This window comes from Mustela nigripes, chromosome 17 (genome assembly GCF_022355385.1).
Source record: "Mustela nigripes isolate SB6536 chromosome 17, MUSNIG.SB6536, whole genome shotgun sequence".
Classification (NCBI taxonomy): domain Eukaryota; kingdom Metazoa; phylum Chordata; class Mammalia; order Carnivora; family Mustelidae; genus Mustela; species Mustela nigripes.
In genome coordinates this window covers 55,577,893-55,604,574 of record NC_081573.1, presented here as the reverse complement: position 1 = coordinate 55,604,574, position 26,682 = coordinate 55,577,893, and the positions used below count along the sequence as shown (strand labels likewise).

At 54.3% G+C, this 26,682-nt stretch overlaps 1 protein-coding gene and 1 long non-coding RNA gene across 2 annotated transcripts; one reads left to right on the top strand and one right to left on the bottom strand.

The window, feature by feature from the left end:
• The first annotated feature begins 177 nt into the window (after window positions 1–177).
• Window positions 178–1,975, top strand: LOC132005101 (uncharacterized). Its single transcript, XR_009400731.1, has 3 exons — window positions 178–270; window positions 354–626; window positions 1,797–1,975. It is a non-coding gene; the product is annotated as an uncharacterized LOC132005101 (long non-coding RNA).
• A 2-nt stretch (window positions 1,976–1,977) lies between these two features.
• On the bottom strand, window positions 1,978–25,873 carry WFDC1 (WAP four-disulfide core domain 1). Its single transcript, XM_059381869.1, has 7 exons — window positions 25,371–25,873; window positions 13,256–13,439; window positions 9,588–9,671; window positions 8,476–8,616; window positions 5,051–5,092; window positions 3,781–3,852; window positions 1,978–2,408 (listed from the first exon to the last, which is right to left on the bottom strand). Exons 1-6 carry the CDS (start codon window positions 25,524–25,526, stop codon window positions 3,794–3,796), a joined length of 666 nt encoding a protein of 221 aa, XP_059237852.1. The 5' UTR covers window positions 25,527–25,873; the 3' UTR covers window positions 1,978–2,408; window positions 3,781–3,793.
• Window positions 25,874–26,682: the final 809 nt, after the last annotated feature.

Below are 26,682 nucleotides of genomic sequence, written 5' to 3'. Positions count from 1 at the left end.
GAGGCCCTGTCTTCCCAAGCAGGGGCTGTCGGGTCTTCCTTAGACGGTAACAGTAGTAGCAAGGAGCGCTTACACATACGTACTGTGAGCCAGGCACTGAGCCCTCTAGGTACTAACACTTTTACTCCTCCTAGCAGTATCAAGAGGTAACTTCGCCCCCTTTTACAGATGGGGAAACTGAGGCACGGCGAATAACCCGTGCAGGTTCACGCAGCCAGCAAGTGTCAGAGCCACCATGTACCACTCTTATGTGTACCTGACAAAGGAGCTGTAAGTGAAATGGATAGAAAAGGTATTTCCTAGAAGGTCATCATGTATGGACCCAACTCTCCTGAACTGCTTTTCCACGCCAGGTTGCCAGTGTCTGAGTCTTTCTGCCAAGATGGTCCTGTACGTCCCCAAGAGCACTTGTGACACAGAATTTCCCAGAAGGCTGTTCCTCTGTTCTTCTTGGAAGTTTCCACCAAGCTTGCTTATGCCCAACCTGTATGTTTCGACATCCTGGTGTGCGGGCAATGATGCACAGTGTCTGTGACCACGACTGGGGCACACCCCAGCTTCAGGGAAACGCGGAGGTGAAGAAACGGGGCATCCTGGATTCACCAAGCAAGCGTGGTCTGTGCTTGGTAAATATTCTTTGCCAGAATGGATGTGTGAATGAGTGAATGAATGCGGGACAAGCCAGTGGGGAGTTAGTGAATTTCCCTGCACCTGAAGGCTGCACGCCAGGGCAATTTACAGATAGAGGAAGGGACACCAATTAGAGGCTCATTATTTGGGCTTCCCCGGAGTTCTCAGTGAGGGGGCAGCTGTGCCTCCAAGGGACCTTGGTGCCAGGCTGATAATAAGGAATTCTAGCCAGACCTGCCAAGCACCTGCTGTCCATAATCTCCCTGATGCCTCCCCAGTGAGTCTGATAGGCAGCTACTCTTACCAAGCCCACCCCACTAAGAAGAAACTGAGGCTCAGACAGGCTAAGTGCCTTGCCCAGGATGGGAACCCAGGATGACCAGTCTCTCATCTCTGCACTGTGCCCTCAGCCCTGATCAGTCTGGCTGTTCAGCGGACCCCCTCCACCCTCAAAGGCTTCAGCCAACTTCAGGTCCAGGTTCCTCCCAGCCCAGTGAGATCAACCCTCCAGGACAGGGGGCTACTGGGGATTTCACGGGTGAGCCAAGCTGTGAATCCTGTAATCATAAATTTCACAAAGGGGCTCATGCCTGGCTCGGACAGACACGAACCTCACTCCCCAAAATGGAAACCGGATTGGTCTCTTGTTGGACCTGCCATTCTTGGAGAAAGTTGTCTTCCCTTTCCATCAGCAGGAAGGAAGGTCACAACGTCCGCCCACACGGTGTGACAAAGGCACACTCTATGTAGGTCGTGTATGAATCACTGGGCTGTTTCCCTTTCATGTTTCCCCACAAAAATAAAATGACACAAAACAAAGACCCTAGTAGTTCTTCAGCAACATGGAGGCACTGAGGCGTCCGTCACCAATCTTTCCAGTGGACTTGGAGCGCTTTGTTCTACAAGAGTGTGCATTTTATGGGAGAAAGCGTGCTTCTGGGGTCAGGGAGGTGCCTGGGGCCGGGGCTGCTTGTTTTTCGAAATATGGGAACGTGGGTGTTTGTCTTCCACCGAAGCCCACTTTGGAATTGGGAAGGTTGAGCCCTGCAAAGTTAGAAATTTTCCTAACAAATCACTTTCCAGCTGGTGATTCATAACCTATACCCCTGGGGCAAATGATACATTTTATGTTAATAAAAATAACTTTTAAACAAATCACTTTCCAGGTCCACCTTAGAGGGATTCGACCCAGAGTGGCGCGCACACGGCTGGACATTCCAAGGTTCCAGAAGGAAAGCTGCGCAGACACCTCATCCCAGGGTCCCCCTCCCCCACCCACCCCCAGGGTTCGAGGGCTTGGGCACCTGCAATTTAAGATCTTGGGGAATTAAAACCATGAATCCCACCTGAGTAGCCAAGTTCCTTTCCATTTTATAAGGAGCGATTTATTTTGAGCACAGTTGGGATAGGTACGCGCCTCCCAGAGCCAAATCTGGAAGAAACGTGTGGTAACGGGGAGGATGAACTCTGACAAAGGAGCTCCGTGCAGCTCCCGAGGGCAGTGACCTCTTCCTGCGGTGGGGTCAGGCCGAATGGGACTGCTAGGTGTGCTGTATCTTCAGGATGACAAGTCAGGGACCCAGGGCTGGGAAGGGGCTCCCACCAAGTCCCCCAGCCAGGCGGGTCATGCTGGCCTTGAAAACCAGCTGTCTTCTACTCTTAAGTATTTTGGGGATCACGCTCTGTCAAGCTGGGCATAGCCTCCGGGGGTCAAATCATGTTTTATCCAAATGTTTCCAAGACTTAGCAGAAGAATGGAGGAACGTTCTCGCAACTGGCTGGAAGAGAAGCAGAGGAGGAAGGGACGTGAGCCACTGCTGGGGCAGAACACGGGGGGACAGTCCGCGTCATCTACTTCCTTGTCACCCGCCACATACATCAGTCAGATGCCGCTTTCCCTAAGACTGAATTCTTAACTTACTTTCCGTCTCTCTGGGGACCGTCCTGTTTAGTTCCTTACATATCGCTCCCCATCATTCCCATTACATAGATAAGGAAAGCGGGACGGGAAAAGTTGAAGGCATTTGCTGAAGGTCACATGTGGTGGGTCAAGAATTTAAGCCCAGCTCGGGCGGGCTGGCTGCTCCCAGACGCCGCCGCCACAAGCCGCCTCGCGTGGCCTGCTCTCCCGTGCTGTCCCCAGCGCTTCCCCGTGGCAGCTCGCCGTCCTCGGTGGGTCAGACCCACTCCAAGGACCGGTCCTGTCATCAGCAGGTAATAGACACGTTGGCACCCATCCTCAAGGGCTCAAGACTTTCCCAGAGGACTCACGCCGGAATATTCTGGAATCTGAAACCCAATGTTTGCCTTTCAAGGACATTCTGGGGAAATCAGCTGCTTTCAAGGGCCTTTGTTGGCTGTGTAAAGACATTTGGACTTCACGGGGTTGGGTATTACTGGCAAAGATGCTTCCAGTCCTTGGCACCCACAGGCACGCATCTCACGCTGGAGAGCATCTGAGAGCAGGGCTTGTGCCTTCCCTGGGGTCCCCCTCTGGTGACAGCCTCACCACCATCATTCTGTGCCTACCCCAGTGGCCTCCCTGTGGCTCCTCGAAGCCAAGGTCTCTCCCGCCCCGGGGACTTCCGCTCTCCTGGCTTCTTCTGCACGGACACCTGCTCCCCGGGTCTCCCCAAGGCAGCTGCTTCTCCTTGCAGATCTTGGCTCGAACGTGACCTCCATATGGTCCTTCCCCAACCTACTCTTCCTCACGCCCCATCCGGTTCCCTCACAACACTTACTGCGGCCTGATTTCCTTGCTGCCTTCTCTAGCCTCCCGCCAGGAGGGAAGCCCCTAGGAGCAGTGCTTGGCACTCGAGAGTATCAGGTGACCGAGGGAGCGAAGGAGGGATGGACTTCAGGGGACAATGGAGGACTCATCTGCTGTTCATGGACGCATTAAGACAAGGAAAGGAAAGGTGCAACCCGGTCTAGTGTTTGGATTTAGGTCCGGATGGGAGAGAAATGTACACTTCCGGCTATACACCACGTTCTCCTACGTTTACTGCCATATTGTAAGAGAGTTTTTAAATTCTACCCCAGGGGAAGCCCTAGTCTCCGCTCTCATAGTCAACTTGGTGATTAAAGCTCCCAGGACACCTGGCTGGGCAAACCCTTCCCTGGCCATTGGCCACCACTCCTCCCACTTACCGGCACCGCTGCCTTATGAAAAGTGCCTCTGGGGTCCTTTCCCAGGCTCCGCCACATTCTTAGAATCTCCCTCTGCAAAAAGACCAGGGTTGCGTCAGGGCAGTCGAATCTTCTGCTGCTCCAGTGCTCATGGCTCACCAGCCACAGCCCAACAGAGTTCAAATACCAGGTGCCCTGGCCCTGTCCCCTCTTCTCCAAACGTGGTCCCCGAATCCCCACTTGCAGCCTCCCCCCGCCCCTCAGCGCAGCCACACCTCCGGTGCAGGGCGGTCCTGCTGCGTTTCTGGCCCAGTCTACTGCCATCCCCCACTTGCTCACTACACACCAGCTACAGTAACGGCCAAGTTACTTCCAACCCTAGGATTCTCACACTGGCTGTTCCTCTGCCCACTGTTTCTTACTCTCTGGGCTGAGCTTAAATATCTCCTCCTTGGGAAGCCTCCCTTGACATTCAAGACTAAGGGGTCCTTTTTATGGTGTCCTGTATGTGACCTCCATCACCCTAATCACTATTATTACTAAATAAGTACTTGGAGGCTCTTCATGTCTGTATTTCCTGATTGACATGAGCTGCATGATGGCGGCGACTGCGTCCACCAGGATCACAAATGTAGTCCCAACTCCCAGCACAGAAGAAAGGTTAACACTTGATAAATATGTGCTGTAAGTTCTTAATAACGATATGATGGATGGAAGGATGGATGGATGGATGGAAGACTGAAGATGGATGGACGGATCAAGGAATGAGTACACAGACGGGTAGCGTCAGCTGTATTTTCAATCCCCTGAATGAAAGTAGAAGGACTTAAGCATATCTGGTCCCAAGTTCTAACATTTAGCAAAGCCTTTTTTTCTTCTATGAGTCCCTCTTCAGCTCCCACCTCGTCTGTTCATATCAGGCAACGGGGCTTCTACTTTATTCCCCAATCCTAGTTCTCATTTTGTCCCCAGTGGGACATCCCTAACCTGCAGCCTCTGTCCCAGGCTGCAGCCTAGAAAGGCTCCCGCCTATGTCAGACGCCACCTGGAGGGCTTCTCCGGATGGAGGACAGATTTCCACACCAGAAGCATCGTGGCTTCCCCCCACCAAAGGGCCCTCTGATGGCATAAAAGCAACTGGGAAGAGTCCGGGCATTTCCCTTCAGAGCCGCTTCTAACTGTAGCTCTCCAAACAGGCGATGGGATTCTATTTTTTTTTTTTTTCACCCAAGAAATCCTTACCATTCCTTTTAGTGACTGCTGCAAAGAAGAGTGGTTTTTCTTCTCTTACCTGGGTATTCTTTGTAAAATTTGTGTCGGAGGACTCGCCCATCTGGAAAACACAGGAGAGGATTAAGCTCCTTCCAGTGAGTTCGTGTGGCCAAAACCATTTCATAATAAGATCGAGGAATTCCTTGTGTTTTCACTCTCATTCCCTCCCAGGTGCCCACAGAGGGTCCAGAGGCTGCGTGACGTGTGCTGTCACGGCGGATGGGACACAGAGGCAGGCGTGAGACCTGAACCCTCCTCTCTGTGCGCACATACCAGAACTGCACAAATGTACATCCGGGGCCACGGGCATCTGCGGGGCTCAGTTACGACCTCTGCCTTCGGCTCGGGTCGTGATCCCACGGTCCGGGGATCGAGCCCCACGTCGGGCTCTCTGCTCGGTGGGGAGCCTGCTTCCCCCCACACCTCTCTGCCTGCCTCTCTATCTACTTGGGATCTCCATCTGTCAAATAAATAAATTAAATCTTTAAAAAAAAAAAAAAAGATGAATTGGAAGCCAAATTTCAATATATCATTCAGCAAGTGTGATTACAAGCTATGTAATACACATGGGGAACACATGGTACTTTTCTGAGTCTGTTCAAAGGGGTTTTGAATGTCCTCACTGCATTGGACAAAGTAATGAGTAGCTATCTCATTGCACTGCTTCCCTAATCCTCTCTGGACCTCAGATTGCTCACCTGGAAATGGGCACAAAATTAGCAACTCATGGGGCGCCTGGGTGGCTCAGATGGTTAAGCGTCTGACACCCCCCTCACGCCTCCACGTTACCAAACACGATCACAGGTCATTTTAACAAAGCAGATCTTCCCTGCTCAAGGCAACACGATTCTCTGTCCTTTGCACGCAGCACTGGCCAAGCTGCTCGGTCAGAGGCAAGCCGGGGGGACACGGGACGTGTTGCCTCTAAGTGACCTCAAACTCACTCAGAGAAATGCACTGACTCCCTGGGCTCTGCTCTCCAAAGAGGCGGATTTACTGCCTGTGTCGACGTGCATTTTCCTCTTGGGAAAGATGTGAACCCCTCAAATGCTGGTTCCAAGCTGATGTACCATAAAACCCAAATGGTCCCTGGCACCCTCTAGACACTGGCTCTCGGAAGAGACTGGCGTCCTAGAGGTGGGCATGAGATCTGCAACTTATTCTCAAAACAGCCCCCCAAATAAATACACCAATGTATATGGAGACACAGCGGGGACTGGCGGGAGGAAGAGCGAGAGAGGACGGTAAAGTGAATGTGACCGGAGTTTTTTTTTTTTTTTTTTTTTTTTTTTTTGATTTGGGAGGGAGAGATCACAAGTAGGCAGAGAGGCAGGCAGAGAGAGAGAGGAGGAAGCAGGCTTCCTGCTGAGCAGAGAGCCCGATGTGGGACTTGATCCCAGGACCCTGAGATCATGACCTGAGCCGAAGGCAGTGGCTTAACCCACTGAGCCACCCAGGCGCCCCGTGACCGGATTTTTTAACAACTGATGGGCCATTGGGGTGGAGGGTTCAAGGTACTATTCTTGCCTCTTTTCTGAAGTCTGGAATTATTGCTTTAAACAAAATATATTTTTTAAGATTTTTATTTATTTATTTGACAGAGAGAGAGAGAGAGAGCACATGTGCACAAGCAGGAGGAACAGCAGAGGGAGAGGGAGAAGGAGGTTCCCCGCTGAGCAGAGAGCCCAATGTGGGACTCGATCCTGGGACCCCGGGATCATGACCTGAGTCGAAGGCAGATGCTTTACTGACGGAGCCACCCAGGCAGCCTGAAGTCTGAAATTATTTCAAATATGTAGTTTGAAATGATAAGACTTAAATAAAAGGCTTCTTTCTGGTTAGCCTGGGACAAGTGCCCTGTTCCTCCCCAAGGCTGTGTTCCAAGAGAAGTTGTTGGAAATCAAGACATGTCCAAATTCCCATATAATTACCAACAGTTGCTGCTCCCTGATGCCCCTGGGAGCAAGGCTAGGAGGAATTTTGTTTACATTTCCATCTGCAAGGCTCCGAACATTCCTGGAGCAGGGGAGAACACAGACCCACACCCACCCACAGACTCTACATCCCACGGACAGGCTCAGAAACGAGCCCCCCCCCCCCCCCGGCTTCTGGTGAGCTGTGCACACTGTTGGCAAGTTCCTCTTCTGAAAGACAGATGACAGCATGAAGTGGCCTATTATGAGCCCACTTTACAGGTAAGAAAAACGAAGCCCCAGAAGGTTAGGCTATTTGCCATACACAGCAGTGAGGGGCCAAGGGACCACCAGAGCCCAGGCTGCCTGGGTAGAGAACACACTCGTGTTCCCCAAACAGCAGGTGGAACGTAAGAGAAACCACCAAGATGCCTACTGTGGGCAGAGAGAGAGAAAGAGACAGACAGACAGAGAGGGAGAGAGCTCAAGTGGTGGGGAAGGGGCAGAGGGAGAGAGAGAATCCCAGGCAGGCTCCACACCTAGCACAGAGCCTGATGCAGGGCTCGATCTCACCACCCAGGGATCACAACCTGGGCCGAAACCAAGAGTAGGACGCTTAACCGACTGAGCCACCCAGGTGCCCCGAAATGCATCCTTTTGAAACACTTGCGGGAAATACCATTCTCCAGTGAGGAAAAGAAATGCTCAGGCAGATCACGTGCCCTGTTGTGTTCTTTGGGCCTCGGTGTAGACCGAGGGTTCCAGCCCCTCAGGGCAGAGAGATGTAGAGGCGGGGGCGGGGCCTTAGTCTGGGCTCAGAATCCCAGGAGCTCAACTGTGACAAGGCCAACTCACACTTCCCTGTAATTCCAGATTCTTCGCTTGTCCCGCATTTCTTCCAAGTCCTGGGGACCTTACGCCCTGCCTAAGGCTCGGAGGGCTTTAGCGAAGTATCACCAGCCGTCCGTGCTCCTGGTCCTGGGCCTGCTTGGGAAAACTCACGTCCACTAAAGCAGTGCCATTCCTGCCCCTCCCTGATCGCTTTGCTATTTACTATCCACCTCCAGGGACTGAGATGACTGAAGTCACACCGAACGCTCCTGCGGAGACCCTGGGAAGTCAAGGGTTCTCAGACAATTTAAAAGATAGCTGATCAGATGGATATTAAATATCCAATGTTCCCTGATCACCTAATTCTCCTTGGCTCTGCTCTGAAGGCTTTACACTATGATTTAAATGAATTCCCGTAAGGGTGCACAGTGGCCCCATTTCACAGACGAGAATACTGAGGCTCAAGGTTCAAAGGCACTGATTCCAGTTAGGTGGCAGGGCTCAAAGACCTGTGTCCCACGCAGGCAGGGAGGGGAAGGATGGAAGACAAAGGGAGAAGCACAGAAGCAGGAGGGCAGGAGGAGCTCTTGGCCGGGCTTCGGGGAGCACTGGTGGTTGTCTCTGGGACAGGGGTCCCATGTGGGGTGTTCTAGGGAGAGGGGGCAGAGGCCAGGAGCAAGGCTTGGGCGCCCACACTCACCTGCCTGCCGGCGCTGCTTGACACACTGCCCGCGGTTGGGGATGCCCTCGGCCGCATCCCCAGGGCTCAGGATGTGGCACTCGTAGCCTGAGGGGCAGAGGAGGGGTTCTGCCCCATCCTCCGTGGTGCTGCAGGCCTCGGCTGGGGGACAGACACGTGGCCAGGTGTCAGGTGGAGGTCATGAACTAGAGGGCCTGCCTCCCCTCTGCACCCCACCTTCTAGGCCATGCCTCAAGTCTCACTCACAGCAGTGTGTTTGCACACACACATGCACACACAGGGGCCATGCAAAGTCACGTGATCCCAAATGCCCTTGTGTGCCATGAGCTACATACATGTTCACCTACACACATGCTCATGCTTATAGTCACATGTGTTCACGCACAAAAGCCCAACACACACACACACACACACACACACACACACACTCACAGATATGCACACGCTCCCTCACACAAGTCCTGGCCTGTACACATGATTCCCGAACAGGTGCACAAGCTCACACTTACAGCCACTGGTATACACGTGCATTCCTACACAACTTCTGATGTGCACACATTTGCACACCATGGCTCTTAGATGCACACTCACACCTACAGGCACACACATTTTCACGCACGCTGATGCACAAACATTCACACAGCCCTGAACAGCCACACAGGTGCACATACAACCGCACACCCTGGGGCAGTCGTGCCCACGGATGTGTGCAGGGTCACAGGGAGAGCCCAGTCCACACAAGTACAAGGTCACACTCGTGCCCTCCAGTTCTCTAGGCCCCCGGGGCCACCAGCCTGCTCTCTACCCACCCGGAGAAGGCCTCATCCTCGGGGAACAGGGAACGCCTTATGATGATTTCGGGGAACTGAAAACCAACCCCAACCCCCTGCCTCTCACATCTGCACCCTGTGTGGTGGGGGGAGCAGGAGGCCCCATTTGCAGGGCGCGTCAAGCCCTCTACTGTTCAGGGGCTTCAGAGCACTGGGCCCACCGGCAGCCGCCACCCTTCTATGTATTGGGCTATCTGAGAGCAGACAGCCTGCTGAAGGAGAGGCAGCCTGAGAAGCAGGGCCCTGGCTCAGACGTCAGGTTGGGCTTCACCCGGCACGTACCTTGCAGCACCTCCTCAGGGCCATCCAGAAGCCAGCCGTTGCCGCCAAGCCATCGAGGTTTCGGCTGCACCAGCCAGTCTAAAACTAACGAAATAATACATGCTTAAATGGAGCCCTCCCCCTGCCGGGCCCCCGTCTGACAGTCGAGAAATGTCCCAGCTCTGGGATTTGGGGAGCCTACACCTCATGAAGAACACAGAGGCTGCCTACCACGTATTTGCGCTGCCTTTTTTTTTTTTTTAAAGATTTTATTTATTTATTTGACAGAGAGAAATCACAAGTAGATGGAGAGGCAGGCAGAGAGAGAGAGAGAGAGAGAGGGAAACAGGCTCTCCGCTGAGCAGAGAGCCCGATGCGGGACTCGATCCCAGGACTCTGAGATCATGACCTGAGCCGAAGGCAGCGGCTTAACCCACTGAGCCACCCAGGCGCCCCGGCAATTAATTTTTTAAAAATGTTATGCACCATAGAGGCATCTGGGTAGCTTAGTTAAGTGTCTAACTCATGATTTTGGCTCAGGTCATGATCTCAGGGAGGTGAGATCAAGCCCCACATCAGGCTCCATCCTAAGTATGGAGCCCACTTGGGATTTTTTCTTTCCCTCTCCCTCTGCTCCTGCCCCTATCCCCCCAAATTTTTATGCATTATGTAGATCAAATAAATTGGTCTGGGATCACATTAATTTATGACTTCTGCTTTTGTTGGACTCCAAAATATGACAAAAATAAAGAGGTTGATGTGCTGTCTAGCATCTTTGAAGGCACATAGGTGGATATTGGTAAAAATGCCGGTTAACCTTTTGTTTAAAAGAGCACAGATGGGGGGCGCCTGGGTGGCTCTGTGGGTTAGGGCCTCTGCCTTCGGCTCGGGTCATGATTCCAGGGTCCTGGGATCGGGCTCTCTGCTCAGCAGGCAGCCTGCTTCCCTTCCTCTCTCTCTGCCTGCCTCTCTGCCTACTTGTGATCTCTGTCAAATGAATAAATAAAATCTTAAAAAAAAAAATAAAAGAGCACAGATGATCTTAAGACAGTTGCTCACAGCGGGCAAACTGGAACAGAAGAGCAAACGAGCAGGTGGCAACTGGTAACTGGAGGGCTGACCGGAGGAGTCTCCGCAGGCTGACTTCCAGTCTCCTGTTCCTTCCCTCCTCCTTCTTACTACCTCGGACCAGGTGATACAAAATGTTTTCGATGCTATTTTTACCAAATAGGAAACTGTATTACTATTTCTTATTTGTATTCCTTTCTTTGTCAAAGGCTCCTAAGTAGCAGGAGATACATATACGCAGTTTGCTGCATTTTTAGAAACTGAAACTTGGTCGTGGTCTTGCCTTAACCTGCAGACCCCTAAAGGCCTGGAGGCGCAGGGTCTCCCCTCTTTGGGCCTCCATAGAACTTCCTGGGATCACCTAGAAAATGAACTCTCTGCACCACCGTTCTTACTTCCAAGATCTCCGTTGGAGGGAACCGACCTAAAGATTGCAATGAAGTGTGTCAGCTGCTTCCAACCGGGCCTGGTGCATTTCAGGTCACTGGCTCATGTTAGATCAGTGGTTCTCAATTTGGGGTGATCTTGTCCTCAGAGAACATACAGCAAGTCTAGAGATACTTCTGGTTGTCACAGTGGGAGTGGGGGTACTAATGACATCTCGTGGAGGGGGGAGGTCCAGGGGTGCTGCTCTACATCCCGCAGCACCCAGGTCAGCCCCCACCATACCCCAAACTAGAATTATCCAACCCCAGATGTCCAGAGTGCCGCAGGTGAGAAATCCTGTGTTCGATGTTACTATTATAATTCTTACTCTAACAAACAGCGGGAATCTTCTCCCTGGCCAGTGATTCATTGATTCGTTCAATATTCATTGAGTACTTTTCAGGTGCCCAGAGACCAGTTAGATGGTGGGCATCCAAGAGTGAATGAAATAGACCAAACCCTGCCTTATGGGGGCCGACCGGCAAGTGGGGAGAACAGCCAATGAACAAACAAAGCCCAGTGTTCTAGATTGTGCTATAAAGAGAAATTAGGCAGGGAAAGGAGGGTAAGGAACGGCTACAGGAGGGTTTGCCATTTAGAGAGGGGAATCTTGCCTGAAAAAGCGACCCCCTCTGGACCAAATCTGAAGCCAGTGAGGAAGTGAGCTGTGCGGGTGTCTGGGGGAACGAGGTTCCAAGGCAGTGAGGGACACCCATCTATGGGCCGGATCCGAGAGCAGAACCCCACGTCCCTGCATTCAGGGCATAAAGCACTGGACACTTCTCCACAGTTCTGGAGAAATACCAGCTTTGCCTGTGATCTTGGGCCAGCAACTCAGCTTCTCTGAGTTTCTGTGTCTTCAGCTGTAAAATAAGCCTGATAACAGCCTCTCCCTACCATAGGGCTGTGTGAGCATTAAATGAGATGATGTAGAGAAAGGTTATTGGAAATGTCATGAACAGTTGCATAGTTCGTGCACTGCTCTACAGCTCCTGGCATCGGTGGTAAGTAAGGCTAGAATCCTTGGTCACTATCACAGGCCAAAGGAAGGGGAACCTTTTTTGACTTACCCACCCAGAGGGCAGTACCTTTATGTGTTTCCTCCATCAGAAGGGGGTGCCACGTTGTCTTTTTTTAATAAAGGGCCCTGTAGAAGCCTTCCTGGCCCTGCCTCTCTCTGGCCAAGCAGGGTAGACTGTAATTACGAGCATTACCGAGGGTGTTGACTACCTTGTCACCGCTGTGACCTCATCCCAAAGAAAACAAAGTGCGGTGGCTGGTGTTCCTGCTTCAGCCTTGGGAGGAGGGGTTGGGCCTGCCTTCTCAAGTGGCCTCCGGCAGGCAATCTAGCCCACCACACCGGAGAGCCCTCTCCCTGAGAGGAGCGGTCTGAGCAGGCTGCTATCATCTGAAGGCTCAGCTGGATGCAGAACAGAGAGGGAGGAGACTTCACTGCACCCATCCAACTCACTTAGGGGTACCTTTTGTTTCCCCTGGGCAATGCACCGCCCACCTGCTCCTCAGTATCCCACAGGCTCTCCTCCCACCCTTCCCAAACCTCCCCAGGAGGGATCCCAAACTCCTTCCCTTCAAAGATGAATGAGTCTTTGTGGGCTGTTTCTCCCAAAGACATCACCACTAAGACTCAACAGACTGCTGACCGCTGATCTGCTCCCTGCCAAACCAGCCACCGTTCAGAGCCCTCCAGGAGCTGCACGTTCTCATTTCAGTCCCGTTTTACAGCTGGGGGGACTTCTGGGCGGTGACCAGCTGGCCAGTGAACTTGAACCCAGGAGCCTGCATCCCCCCCTTCCCCTCGGGGGCACACCGCATCCGGACTGCTGAGGTCCCAGGGCTCCACCTCCAATACCCCCGGGGCCAGGATCGCCAGGGAAGTGGGCGTGGTAGGGCCAGGGCAGGGGAGGATGCCGGAGACTGGAGGACCCACTGCCCTCTTGGGGCACCTGGGGTCCCCGCGGAGGGTGGCCCAGGGAAGGCGGTCCAGGGACAAAAGCCGGAGACCTGGATTCTTTTTTGAATGAGAAATCGCCCCCATCTTCTCAGGAGGGGGCATCTTCCCCGGAGGGGGCGTCTCCCCGCGGCGGTGGCGGGCCGGTAGGTGTTGGGGGGGCCGGCTCCGCCCCCTCCCCGCGCGCGCGCGTCCCCCTTCCCCTCCGCGTCCTCCGGGCGCCTACCTGGCGGGGGCGGCACGGCCTCCAGGCAGGCGTAGGCACAGCCGTTGTAGCAGCAGCGCCGGTGCCGCGGGCACTCGGAGTCGGCCTGGCAGCGCGCCGCCTGGCAGGCGCCGGGGGGCAGCGAGCGCGGTGGCGGCGGGCAGCGGTCGGCGCGGGGCTGCCGGGGCCCGGTCGCCTCCTCGGCCTGCGGGGGGAGAGCGCGGTCAGCCGCGGGCGGACGCGCACGCTCGTGTGTGCGTGTGCGCGGGTCTGGGTACGCACACACACCTGGACACGTGCACACGCGGGTCTCTCTGCAGATCGGCGATCCCCATGCGTTCGCGAGCTCTGAGAATTTCCAGATCACACAGACACACCACTGGGATGAACCTCGCACATTAAAAAAACGCCAGCTCAAAAGAGAACACACAGTGTGACTCCATTTAACTTTGTGTTCAAACACAGGCACACAGGGTGTCTGGTGTGAGAAGTCAGCACAGGGGCCCCAGGTGGGTGGGGGCCCAGAGGGAACCTCTGGTCTCTGGGGACAGGCCCTGTTCTGCTTCGGGATCTGGGCGCTGGCTACACGGTATGTTCACCTTGTGGGAAGCTGGAGGACAGGAGATTTGCCCACTTTCCAGTATTTGTTCAATAAAAAGTTAAAAATCGTACAGTACTTAACATGTAGGAAACATGGGCACGTGAGCAATAAAATTAGCATTTTGGAGGCGAGGGGGGGGGGCTCTGTCACACCAGGCTACCCACACTGGGTCCCTCGGACACCAGATGCCGTCCATGCCCGGCACACTGTTCTGCTTCCGCATTTGAAAGTGGGCTGTGTGGACGGCAGGTCTTACATACACATCCCTACACACAAACACACAGACACGGATAGAAGAGGTTCCCTGGGAGAAAACACCCCGGCCTGCCTCACCTCCTCACCACTCCTGTCATCCGAATCCCCATCTACCCCTTGTCCCTGCTCCCCTGCAAATGCATCCGGATTTCAGATTCCTACCTCCCATCCAAGTAAGGGAAGCTTGTCTGCAGACTGGAACCCTGCGCCCTTACCCTGCTTTGAAAGATTAGCAAGATACGGTGGTGGGTGTGGAGTATTAGCGTGCAGAACAGTTTGTATGCTACACACCTAACGGTGCTCTAAAATAAGCATCTGCACACTCATGCAATATGTATAGGGTTTGCCTAAAACATTTTTGGAAGGATACACAAGGATACACAAGACACCGTTATCACAGATGGCCTTTAGAGAGGAGCATTCGGTTTTGAAGCCGAGGAGGATTTCTCATTGCCTGCTTCAATATTCTTCTGGCCATGCACACACTCTTTTTTTCAATTTAAAGAAGGCCATCAAAAATTTAAAAAAAATTTTAAATCCAAGAGAAGTACTTCTGAAGCATTTTTGATGACAAGAAAAACACTTGTTAGTTAAAAAAAAAAAAAAAAGAGCAAGGAACAAAGCGGCATATGCACTCTGACCTCAAGGGAGTAAAAAGAGGAAGGTCAAACATGGGTCCACGTTCTTCCCTTGACCTCTACTGCTACGGTGGCGGCCAAGCCCATGCGCTGCTCCTCGTTCCCTGCAGGGGGCGCAGGTCACCGAGGACTCTTACACGACGAGGCGCATCTTGGTATTGGTGCGAACGAAGGACCAGGGGGTTTTCAAACTACCTCCTAGGGGGCTCAACATTTGGCTCCTAAGGAAATGAAGACTTCAGGAAATTGGTGGTTCTTCCCCAAAACAAAAAGGAGATCACGGAGATCACAGCATAGATTTTCAAACCGGCTCAGCCTTTTCGCCAGCCCCTGCTCAGCCCAGGCCCTGTAATTCCCGTATCATGAGTAATTTTCAAGCTGCAAGCTTGCAAGCCATCGGCTCTTAGTTCTTTTTTTTTTTTTCCGGGATTAACAAAATTGGACCCATGTTGGGGCCCGACCATTTTCATCCTAATAGAACGTGACAGCTGCCCGGGCCTCCTTGGGAGGGTGACGAGGCCGGGGTGCATGTGGTCGGGAGGAACCCGGTGGGATTTTCTGCCCGGCCTGATTGTGAACGAGGCCTCATTTACAGACCTCATTGCAACCTTCAGATCATAAATGAGACTGTCGCCTGCGTGCTGCACCTCCCGGTCTGGCTTCCCGGTCAGGGAACATTAGGAGGCCCACGCTGGGGGCGGGGGTACAGAGATGGATCTGAGCTGTGCCCTAGTGCTCCTCTCCCAGGGAAATTCAAACCTCAGGTCTCCCAGAATTTGGAAAGAACAAAAGAGATAAGCGCCTTAAAAGTCAAATCTCCCAAGTTATTTGCGGGGTGGCCCAAACAACAGATGGTTGTGGGTGATAAAGAACTGATTTCACCGAGGGGCCCAGATTAAAGGATTAACTGTTCGGGAAAATATTTCATGTCACACAAGGTAATGCTCAAAAGGATCCTTTAAAAGCATGTTTCCCAGAGTTCTGAGAAAGAACTGACTTTATCAGAGAGATAAATAGATCACCAACACCCACCCCACACACCCCTGGGTGTCCCAGCTTGGGGGAGGACAAAGGGTTAAAGGTCAGATGGAGTTGGCTGGCTTCCCTCCCCTCAGCCCCTCCACTTCCCAGGCTCACCCCCCTCTCTTGCTCATTCCATCAGCTGTCTTGGCCTCTCTGAGGTCCCGGGAACAGTCCTGCCCCTGGGCCTTTGCACAGGCTATGTCTCCTGCCTTAGATGCCGGCGTGGCTCGGCCCTCACTTCCCCCAGGTCTCTAACTGACACATGCTGTCCCCCTGCACTGCCTGTAGCTCCCCCTGGGTTTTGTTCCCACCTGTGTCCCTGGTACCCACAGCAGGGCCTGGAACAGAGTAGGCACTCAGCACAGATCTGTGGTGATTGAATGAATGATGACGGTTGCCCAAAATGAGGTCTGCCACTTGCCAGTGGTTCCCCAGGCCTCCCTCCAAGGGCTTCTGTGTTGGGACTGACCAATCTGCAGGCACAGCGGTGCTGTGTGGTGGGCATTGCTGTCCGGGCAGCCTTCACTGCCCGGGAGCCATGCCTTGTATCAGATCCATGCAACAGACACCTCTTCCCAAGCACTGACACCCTCCTCTGGTCACGTGAGGCCAGCGGGGGAGGTCCAATGACTACCCACATACACTGGAGCCTGCAGAATGAAAGGTCTGCCCCAGGCCTCAGGCTGAGCAGAGTCATGAGCCTAAGGAGTCCACTCCTCTGTCCCGAAGCCCAAGATTCATAGCATATCAGCTATGAATCTAGAATCGAGGGCCTTGATGACTGAAGGTCTGCTCAGGCCCCTTCCTCCTCTTGGCCTTGTGACCTTCCACACACTGTTCCCTGCACTCAGAACTGACTCCAGCTGCCTCCCCTTCCTTTGGGGCAAGAACAGAGGAGCATCTGACTTTTGGGTGTACCAAGAGGGGTGGGGCTCACAGCCTCATAACAGCACAGGCTGAGTTCACCTGCGATCTAACTCGAGCTTAAGAACTACACAAGTCTGGACTTGTTTGGGGGCTTGGGGGCGGTTAAATTTTTTAATTCGATTGAGTTAACATATAGTGGACTATGAGTTTCAGAGGGAGTTTAGTGATTCCCCCATTGCGTCCAGCCCCCGTGCTCACTCCGTCACGTGCCCTCCTGTCTGTCACCCAGTTGCTGCCCCCCCAGCCACTTCCCCTCCAGCAGCCCTGTTTGATTCCAGAGTTAAGAGCCCCTCAATTTGTTGTCCCGTTTTCGTCTTATTGTACTTTTCCCCTCCCTTTCCCTATATTCGTGTTTTGTTTCTTAAATTCCACCTTTAAGTAAAATACTATGGTATTTGTCTTTCTCTGATTGACTTATTTTGCTTATAAGTAATAGCCTCTGGTTCCATCTGCGTCATTGCAAATGGCAAGATTTCAGTCTTTTTGATGGCTGAGTAATATTCTGTCGTCTTTATCCTACATCTTCATCCACTTGTGTGCTGATGGACACCTGGGCTCTTTCCATAGTTTGGCTACTGTGGACACTGCTGCTATAAACATCGGGGTGCTGGTGCCCCTTCGGATCACCGTGTTTGTATCCTTCGGCTCAATACCCAGTAGTGCGATTGCCGGGTTGTGGGGTAGCTCTATTGTCAACTTTTGAGGACCCCCCACTGTCTTCCAGTGTGGCCGCACCAGCTTGCATTCCCCCCGACAGTGTGGACTCCCCTTTCTCTGCATCCTCTCCAACACCTGTCATTTCCCAAGTTGTTAATTTTAGCCACTGTGACCAGTGTGAGGTGGTCTCTTATACAAGTCTGGGTTTGAACCCTGCAGCTCTGGGATCCTACAGGAAAACCACTGATGTTTCTGAGCCTTGGTTTCCCTCATCTGCAAAACGGGCACACATATCTCCCCTGCTGCGGGTGTCTGTGGCAGGAGGCCAGGAGCTCACACCTGTGCCACCGGCAACACCGGTCTGCTGGAATTCTGTTTGCTTTTCCTGTGGTCGACCTGGTGGCCCTGAAAGCCTCCTGCCCCCCAGCCAGGGGTCTGCCAGCTCCTGGTAGCTTTGGTCTTCGCATCCCCGGGTCTTCCTTCCTGCCTGCCTCCCCCTGCCCTCCATCACTCACAGGATGGTTTAGGTCTGAGGCTGGGGCAGATGCTACACGAAATGAAAAGCTTGTCCCTGCCCCAGAAGAGTCTGGATCTAGCTGGGGACCAAAGACGCACCTCCAGGAGACGCTCAAGCAACAACGCCATGCGGCACTTGGCAGCATTGTCCTATCTTTGTCAGACGAGGGCAGACAACTGGCAGAGTCCCTAAAGGATGGGGGCATGAGGACACAGCCATGCCCAGTGCCAAGGATGCCCTGAAGCGGCGTCCACCCCCGCTCCATAGTTACGATCACTGTCCCCATTGTGCAGGTGGGGGGACTGAGGCACACGGCCACCACACCGGGAGGCGCCAGGCTCGGGACCTGGGCGGCCTGATCCATAAGGACAGCAGAGCAGGTAGCATCTATGGGGCTCCGGCTGTGTGCGGACGCCGAGCTGTGAGCTCCCATACTCAATTTCCCGGAGACCTCCCACACGCTGCAAGGCCGCTGCTGTTCTGAATGCACTTGACAGATGAGGAAATGGAGGCACCGAAACATGACAGACACTTGCCCGAGGCCACCCAGCGGGCGAGTGCAGGGGCGGGATTCGCACCTGGGTCTGTCCTACGCAGGGAGCAACTTCCCACCCTTGCCTGTGAGTTCCCTCCTGGTTGGTCATCTCAGGGGCGTCCCCCCTCCCATGCCCCCACCACCTGCCCCGCCCGTGGGCCAGCCCCAGCTCAGGACGCAGTCAGAGAACTGTCCCCCAGCCCCCAGAGATGCATTCTAGAAAGAAATCATCCCGGCCCTCACCCTCTGCAGCCCCATCAGCCCTGCCCTCCGTGACCACTCAGCGGAAAATAAAATAATGGCATGTCAAGTCCCTCAGACAGATGAGGCAGCTCACCCCAGACTGACGGCATTGTTCATGAAAATCCCAGCGTGACCATAATTTCCATCTCTGATTTTCATTCCTGCTAAGGGAGCGTATCCCAAGTCCATTTCCAAATAGCTGCTGAACACATATTTACAGCACGACGTAGACCAGAACTCTCCAGTTCTGTATGCCTTACTTGGATAAAAATGACTCCCTGAAGGTTTCCCACCGAGTGGCTATGTTTTTTTACTCTTCAGGGAGATCGTTCTGGAGACCTCTGTGGGTCTGCCAAGCCATTCTGCTGCCAATACCCTCAGGAAGTAGGTTAAGGAAACTCTGGGTGTGGACTCTTGCAGTGGAAAACCCGATTCTTCAAGTCCAAGTCTGGCTTCTAGGGAGGCAACCAAAGAAGTCTGGATAAAGGAATCATTGCCTATCTGCACCGTGGAACACCACAGAAGCCTTTGAAGAGAAGACACAGAGCCACCAGGTCAACATATGGAACTATCGACATATGCCGTTCAGTGAAAACTACAAGGTAGAAAACAGTACCAACAAGCCGGACACAAATTCCAGAGAGTGTGGGGTGGCATTTCCACACACCGTCCAGACAGGGGAATCCAGAGCTGGAGAGCAGACCGGCAGCTGCCAGCGACCGGGGCAGAGGGGAAGGGGGAGCCCCTGTTAGCGGAGACCCGGCTTCCTTTCAGGGTAATGGAAATGCTCAGGCACGAGACGGAAGCGGCAGGCGCAGAACGTCACGCAACTGCACGCTTTAAAACAGCTAATTTCACATTATGGGAGTTTCACCTCAATAAAACGTTTTCTACAATAGGAATAAGTACCATCAAGAAAAAAATGTCTGAGTGTCATTGTTTCGTGGAAAAGTCTAGGTGCACCCATGCCAGAATGTCAACGGAGCTTATGTCTTGGAGGAAAAATGTAGATCTTTGTTGCGTGGTTATGACTTTTTGTATTGTCTGAACTTCTTTTACAGTAAACACTGTTTTTATAATGAGGAAACAACCGCGCGCCACCGCCATTTCAGGAGAAAGAATCCGGTCCCCGATGCTGTCCCCGTTCCCCGCATCCCTCCTCGGTGCTCTCGACCCTCTCCGTTCCGGGGCAAGCTCTACCCTTCTTCGGAATGTTTCAGTGACTTAACAGCCAGACCAACAAAAGTGCACCCCAGGACTGATTTGATTGGCGCCGGAAGAAAGCCAATTTTCCTGCAAGCATTACTTGCTCTTCCTCTGGAATTTGGACGTCAAAGTTCTAAAAATATGCCTCTCCCTGGAACAGAGGCTTCGAGTTCAGTGTGCCTTGATGAATGCCATTTCCTGACACCCTGTGACCTCAGAGCTGGGCTCGGGGAGCGGAACTGGGTGCACCGCTAAGGGGACTTCCTCAGGGAGGTCCTCAAAACCCCGGATCTCACACCAGGGACAACCCCTCTCGGTGCATGACGAGAGCAAACCGGCATCCACGCACACTGCCGTGCACAGGAAGTCTTCTGGAAATTTCCATCCCCACCTATCCTGTTCCGGAAGGTTTTAACGTAATTTATTCATTCATTCATGGTACATTCACCATTCCCAGGCCTACTACATGCCAGGCACTGGGCTGGCTCTGAGCTGAACTAGAAGATGTCCCTGCCTTCACGTGGCTCAGTTCCAGAACAAGTGACAAACCCTAAACCAGACCGCACACAGATAAAGCAAATAAAAGTTGTTAATGAAAACTAAATCCACAATAAAACAGCAGTCATGCAGGTAATAGTAATGGAACTAAATGCTTTGCAGAGGTCGGCATGATAGGAAAACATTTAAGGGAACGGCCCCCGGAGAAGAGCGTGAAGTTAAGACCAGCTACGACTGGGGTCTGGTGGGGGCCAGGAGCGAGCGCTGGAAACGCCTGCCCGGGGTACTGGGGACGGAGGGGACGACCGTCCAGTGCCCGGACCACGTGGATCCCGTGGGACTTCAGAATCCTTACCATGTTGTACCTTGGGTTCCCACTGTCCCCTTTCTTTAAAATTATTGTGGCCGAATATATATATGATATAAAGTTTGCCACTTTAACCGTTTTCGACGATTCAGTGGTACTAATTCACAATTATCAGGCAACCAGAGCATCTATTTCTGAAACGCTTCCATGCCCCGAACAGAAACCCCATTCTCACCAAGCAGTTCCTCCCCATTCCCTGTCCCCGGCCCACCGCCCCCTAATCGGTCTGTCCCTATAAATTTGCCTCTTCTGGACATTTTGTACAGAGCGATCGTACAGGACCTGGCCTCCCATGACTGGCTTCTTTCACTCAGCCTACGTATTCAGGGCTTATCTGTCCTGTCACTGGTGTTAATATAGCGTTAACGTAATGTTTTTGTAACATTCCACTGCATGGAGAAGTCATATTTTGTTTCCTCACTCGGAGCTTCTAGACCGCCGGGCTGTTTCCAGCCTGGGCGGTCCTGGCCCACAGTGCCGCTCAGACACTCACACACTCTTGCACGCACTCGCCCAGGTCATCACCACACACGGCCTGGATGCCTCTTCCCTTGCCTACTTCCACCTGGGGTTCATTCCAGGACGGGAACCTCAGATGGGGAGGCCGGGTCCAAGAGAGGAGAAAGTGATCTGCCCAAGGTCACCCCCGAAATCACACTATCCAGTTCCTCTTTCCTTCCATCTACCCACCCAGCCAGCCAGCTCCCCACCACCACCCCTGCCGCATTTCTAAAATGATTCTAGATGCCTACGATGTGCCAGGATCTGTGCTAGACATAAGGCCACGGCCAAACCTACAGCGGGTTGTCTCACTTCTGCATGCCACATGCCCTCTTCTGCCCCCAGGTAGGAGCCACAGAGGCTTGGCCAGGAACACCCCAGGGCCCACATGCAGCTCCTGCTCCTCTGAATGGGGGCATCCTAGAGGTCCTGATGACGGGGTCCTGTGGGGGTGGGATCTCACATCTTTCAAGGAGCAAGGAAAGTCCCGAGCCAGAACACTTTCCACCAGGGCCTCGATGACCTCATCTGGAATTGTCCAGCATCAGGAGTGCTGGTGACAACCCTAGCAGCCAGCTCTGTTAGTGCCCAGAGGCAGACTGGGGGAGCTGGGGCCTGACCTTCAGTTCCGCGTGTTCCCACGGTGTGACCCCCCCAGCGTCTTGGCCTGTCCTGTGTGCCAGCTGGGCGAGTCCCCCACCGGACAGAGGGAGTCTTCTGAAGACCAGAGCAGACGGGAGGTATGCACAGCTCCAGGCCTCCTGTCTCTCCCGCTCTTGCTAACTTCGCAAAGCTTAGAGATGTGATAGAGAGTTCCGGAGCTCCCAGAAGTAACAAGGGAAAGGAGAACCAGTTTGGGGAGACTGAGGAAGCCGGGTCGCAGTGGGCAGGGGCTGGTAGCCCGCTCCTGGGGGCCCAGAGCTGCCTGCATGCGGGAAGGGGTCCTATGGGGGGGTCACAGAACGGCACCCCTGGCCCCTGCAGCCCCTCGTGGCCCCTCCACCGGGCAGGCCCTCTGGGACAGCGGGCGAACTGTCCAGCCACGTCCAACCGAGGGGACAAAACAGACTCAGCCACAGTGACATGCAGAGACCGTTGGGCCGCCCACGACATGGTGGCTGCCATGGGCCCCACGTGGTGGGATTTGCCGAGAGGCTCCTGAGAGCTGACGCCCAGCAAGTGCTCGGGCAGGCGCCGTTTCCCCAGGTGCCAGGGAAGATAAGCCCCAAACACCCGCTCCAGGGAGCGGACTGAGCCCCCTCCACCTCAAAAATGTCACCGGGCTATTTACAAACTTTCTGCTTCTGTTTTCTCCAGCCTGGAGAACCAAATATTTGGTTCTGTGCGTTTGTCTGGTCTGGTTTTCTTTTTAATAGCGCACTCGTAGAGAAGGGGGTTCCGGGCCAGGCATGGGGCAGAAAGCTCCCGCCCCCTTTCCCCTGGAGGGCACAGCCAAGGCCCCCGCTCCCCATGATGCAGAAGGGGCGCTGAGGCTCCGAGAGGGGAGACCCCTTTCTTACGACAAGCCCTGCAGTGGCCTCCTTGGGGACAGCAGCAGTGCCTCCCTCTCTGCTGTGTCTCGAAGTTCTTGGGCAGTCACAGGGACACAGGGTTCAGGAAGGGCCCTGGGCCCGATTCGCCCACGGCTGGAGGGACTAGCCGCACCACCTCCCTGTGACGACAACGCCCAGACACTAATAACCACAAGAGCAGACAGAATTGTAAGAAGGAGCACAAGCACGAGCAACTGACAGAGTCCTAAGAAGGAGCACCTACTTCCCGTTGACATATGAATCACAGCCGTCCGGGGGCCTCGCCCAAGGCTGCAGACCTGCCTCAGTCTGGGGTGCGGGGGTGGGTGCTGTGTAGGAAGGTCATGCTTCTCGGTGTAGCGGAGCTGTTTCCTATATTCCGAATTTCCCTGTTGGACATTTCCAAGGGCCCTGGAAGTCCTCTGGTCTCTTCCCTTCGTTTCCCAGGTAATGACCAAAGAGGGGCAGTGAATGGCCCAAGGCTGCACAGCTTATTAGAGATGCCACCGAGATGAATCCCTGGGCCGGGTGCCCACAGGTCAACAGCCTGGATCCTTCCCCAGGCGCTTTCTCTAAGGCCGATTCTGGCACAGACCTCTCGTGTGTCCCAGCACTGGGGGGGTGGGGATGCTGGTTACTGCTGATAACAGGGGAGAGCTCCAATCCAGGGAGGGGCGGACTCAAAGCACTCACATTCTGGCAAACGGTGGCTAGGACCAATTTGGTTTCTGAAGACCCCCTCCCTGGCCCACATGCACATCATCCTGACCACCCTGCTTCCCCCTTCCTCCTAGAGAGATGACGCAATCCGCTCCAATGACACGCTGGGACAAAGGGGGGATCAGACTAGACGATGTATTGGAAATCCCTCTGTGGTCCCAGAACCAAAGTGCTAACGACCCTGGAAGACGAAATCATCCTGCCAGGCCAGCAGAAGAGGCTGGGAGTGTCAAACCCAAGCAGGGTCCCCCCTCCTATGGTGAGCACTGCCCCCTCAGGGGCTCCCAGATACACTGTTTTTGCTTCAAGACCTCTGCCTACATTGACTCTTCTTCAAGGAATGTCCTTCCTCCCCCTAATTCTTAATAGCTCTTCAAGATCTGGCCAGGATCTTGCCTCCTCCAGGAAGCCTTCCGTGATTACGCTGTCTCATACAAGCTCTCCCTTCTCCAAGCATCCACCACCACTTCACTTGCTACGATTCTGTTCCGCTCCCAGCGGCTGGCTGCCTCACATGCAGAACGTGAATCCAGGAGGCCACAATGAGCCTCAATACGGTTTCATGCATCTCACCATGGCAGCAGTCATTAAATGTTCCCCTTTACCACTTAGCTAGCTGGAAAACTCCTATTCATCTTTCAAAGCCCAGTGTTGAATGTCCCCGACCCTGGAAAACCCTCCCTGACTCTTCCTGGGTGGAGCCAAACTCATTCTTCTGTGCTTCCAATGCATCTCCCCATAATTCACTCCCAAGGATGTAAAGAGCGCCAAGTTACCGGCAGGCAGCGGGCAGGGCACCAACACTGTACTGAATGAGAGAAAATCAGGCCCCACCCTGGGGAGCCTACATTCCACCGGGGGAAGCAAGCCCCTGCCAATTTCCCAGTGACTTAATGACATCACCAAGGCGCACTGAGCTCTCACTAGGTGTTAAATGTTGCATGTGTTGTGAGTCATTTCATCCTGAGAGCGCCAGAGCCTGCTCCTTGACCCTCCATGCTTCCGCGCCCCTGCGTGGGAGGCGCTCAACTTCCACGCTCCTGCCCCCACTCACTCTCCTGGTCCCCTCCCTGCTCGATTTCCCTCCTTGGCCCTTGTCACCAAACACGCTATGTTCCTCTTATCTCTTCCTTACCCTCTGCCTCTCTCACAATCGTGAACTCCCCAAAGCAGGGACCTGCCCTCTGTGTGCCCACAGCCTAGGACGGTGCCCCGTCAACACCGCTGACCCAACACATTTGTCCAAAGGAATGCATCACTCTTTCGTTTTCAGATGAGATCACTGGTGCTCAGAGATGTCATTAACTCACCCAACGTCACACAGTTGGTGAGCTGCAGAGGCTGGAAGCAAACCCGGGCCCCTGGCACCAAGGTCCACGCTTCTTGCCACTTGCTACATTGCACCGTCCCCTCGGATCACCACCGCGTGTCCCCCGACTGCCGCCCCCACCTGACAACGTCGCCCTGGAGGGTGGGAGCTGTCGCCCTCATCTTGTCCTCCCGGGACCACACACAGTGCCTGGCCCGGAGCGGTTTCCACTCACCGTTTACTAAATGAGTAAACAACCCCATGAATGTCTAATTATGTTTTATAAACATCTGGTTATTGATTGTTGAGACAAAACTCTCAGTTTCCAGTCCCTGGAGTCTTAGAGGGGTGCTGTGAGGGGGACTCCACTGTGGTCAGCGAAAGCATGTCCCAATCCCCCTCGCGCATTGCCCGCGTGCCCTCTGCTCCTCTGCTTCCAGACCAGGAGCCTTCTGAGGGCAGTGAGTTCCTTCCCTGCCCACACCCCCAACCCTGGCGTGCTCTGATCAAGACGCTGCCCTGCGCGAGTGTGCAGGGACCACCTGCCAAACAGACAGCATCCGGGGGTCGCCCAGCCCCTCCCCGCCTCTCTTCCCCAGGCACTTACGCGGGACTTCTCGGCCAGCCTCGTGTGCAATGCCCGTTTCCAGAGATTCTTGGCAGAGCCGGCTTCGAGAAGAAACAGCAGGAAGCACAGAGCCCAGATGACCTTCCTTTGGCCGCTGCCCCTCCTGCGGCTGGAAAATGGCATTTCCTCCCACATGTTCAGGGAAGAGGGGCCCTCCGGCCGGGTGGGTGCTGGAAGTGGGGAGCCGAAGTGTGCACGGTCTGCCACGCTCTTAGCTACACTTGGCCAGGTCGCTGGGATCCTGCGTTGGCGCCCAGCACATGCCCTCACCCTACCCCCACTCCCGGTGGTGGCCGGCCCTCCTGGTTATTTTTAGCTGGGCCCTATAACATCTGGCCCTAGAGGCTCCACCATAGACGTCTGTGGCCCAGGCAGTTCAGACAGTGGAGGCAAGAGGAGGGGGCACCGGGCCGGCTTGGAGACGTGGCTGGGAGTTGCCCTGTCCCGCTGGGATAACGAGCACTTCCTTGCAGACTGGGGCAGTCTCTCCTCCCCAAGGAGGTGGCTGGCTGCGGGGGCTGGGGGGGGGGGGGGGGGGGGGGGGCCACAGGGGGACCGGCCCCGGGGGGGGGGGGGGGGGTTGGCGGCTTCTAGCTCGGCCAAGTTTTGAGCTGAGCTGACGAGCCATCTACGGGCTTCTGCCCCTAGAAGCCTCTCTGGGAGAGGTGCTGCAGGGGGACTGGCTGAGCACGTGGCCGTGGGAAAACAACTCACCGCCTTGAACCCTGGTGGCCTCCTTCACGTGGGTGTGCCAACAGTTACGTCGCATGTTCTTGGGAGAGTTCGGTGACGTTTGACCGTGACCCGGGGCACATGCGTCGTGAGTGTGCCGTGTCAGCCTGTGTGTGCTCTGGACACATGCAGAAAGCGCTGTGCTCAGTATCTGACAGTCTGCTGCCTACTCGCAGCAGCCCCTACTGTGATGCCCATTTCACAGATGGGAAAACAGGCACAAATACTTGCCTGAGGTCAGGCAGCAGGAGACCAAGTTGGGGCTCGGCCCCAGGCCCATCTGACCCCTGCGACCTACCGTCAGGAAGGCGGAAGGGACCCAGGCCCCAGACTGAGCCACGCCTGGGCGGCATACTAGCTTGGCCATGGAGATGTGACGCTGGGAAAGCCTGCCCTCGGTCTTTCATCTGTGATGCTAGGTTTGTGGTCTTAGCTCCGGCGGCAGGAGAAGCTCAGACACCCCCATAGGAGCGCTGCAAGGTCAGGGATCTCTCACTGTCTACACGGGGCCTGGCCCGCGGGAGCCCCCAGCAAGTCCTGGATGGGGTACAGAATAGGT

What these genes read in the sequence shown, in the direction of transcription:
- WFDC1 (XM_059381869.1), bottom strand. Translation starts at nt 25,526, where the DNA reads ATGTGGGAGGAAATGCCATTTTCCAGCCGCAGGAGGGGCAGCGGCCAA. An exon ending in CCCTGAGGAGGTGCTGCAAG is followed by an intron (nt 8,617 to 9,587) that starts GTACGTGCCGGG and finishes TCTGTCCCCCAG; the next exon opens with CCGAGGCCTGCAGCACCACG. An exon ending in CAAGCAGCGCCGGCAGGCAG is followed by an intron (nt 5,093 to 8,475) that starts GTGAGTGTGGGC and finishes TGTGTTTTCCAG; the next exon opens with ATGGGCGAGTCCTCCGACAC.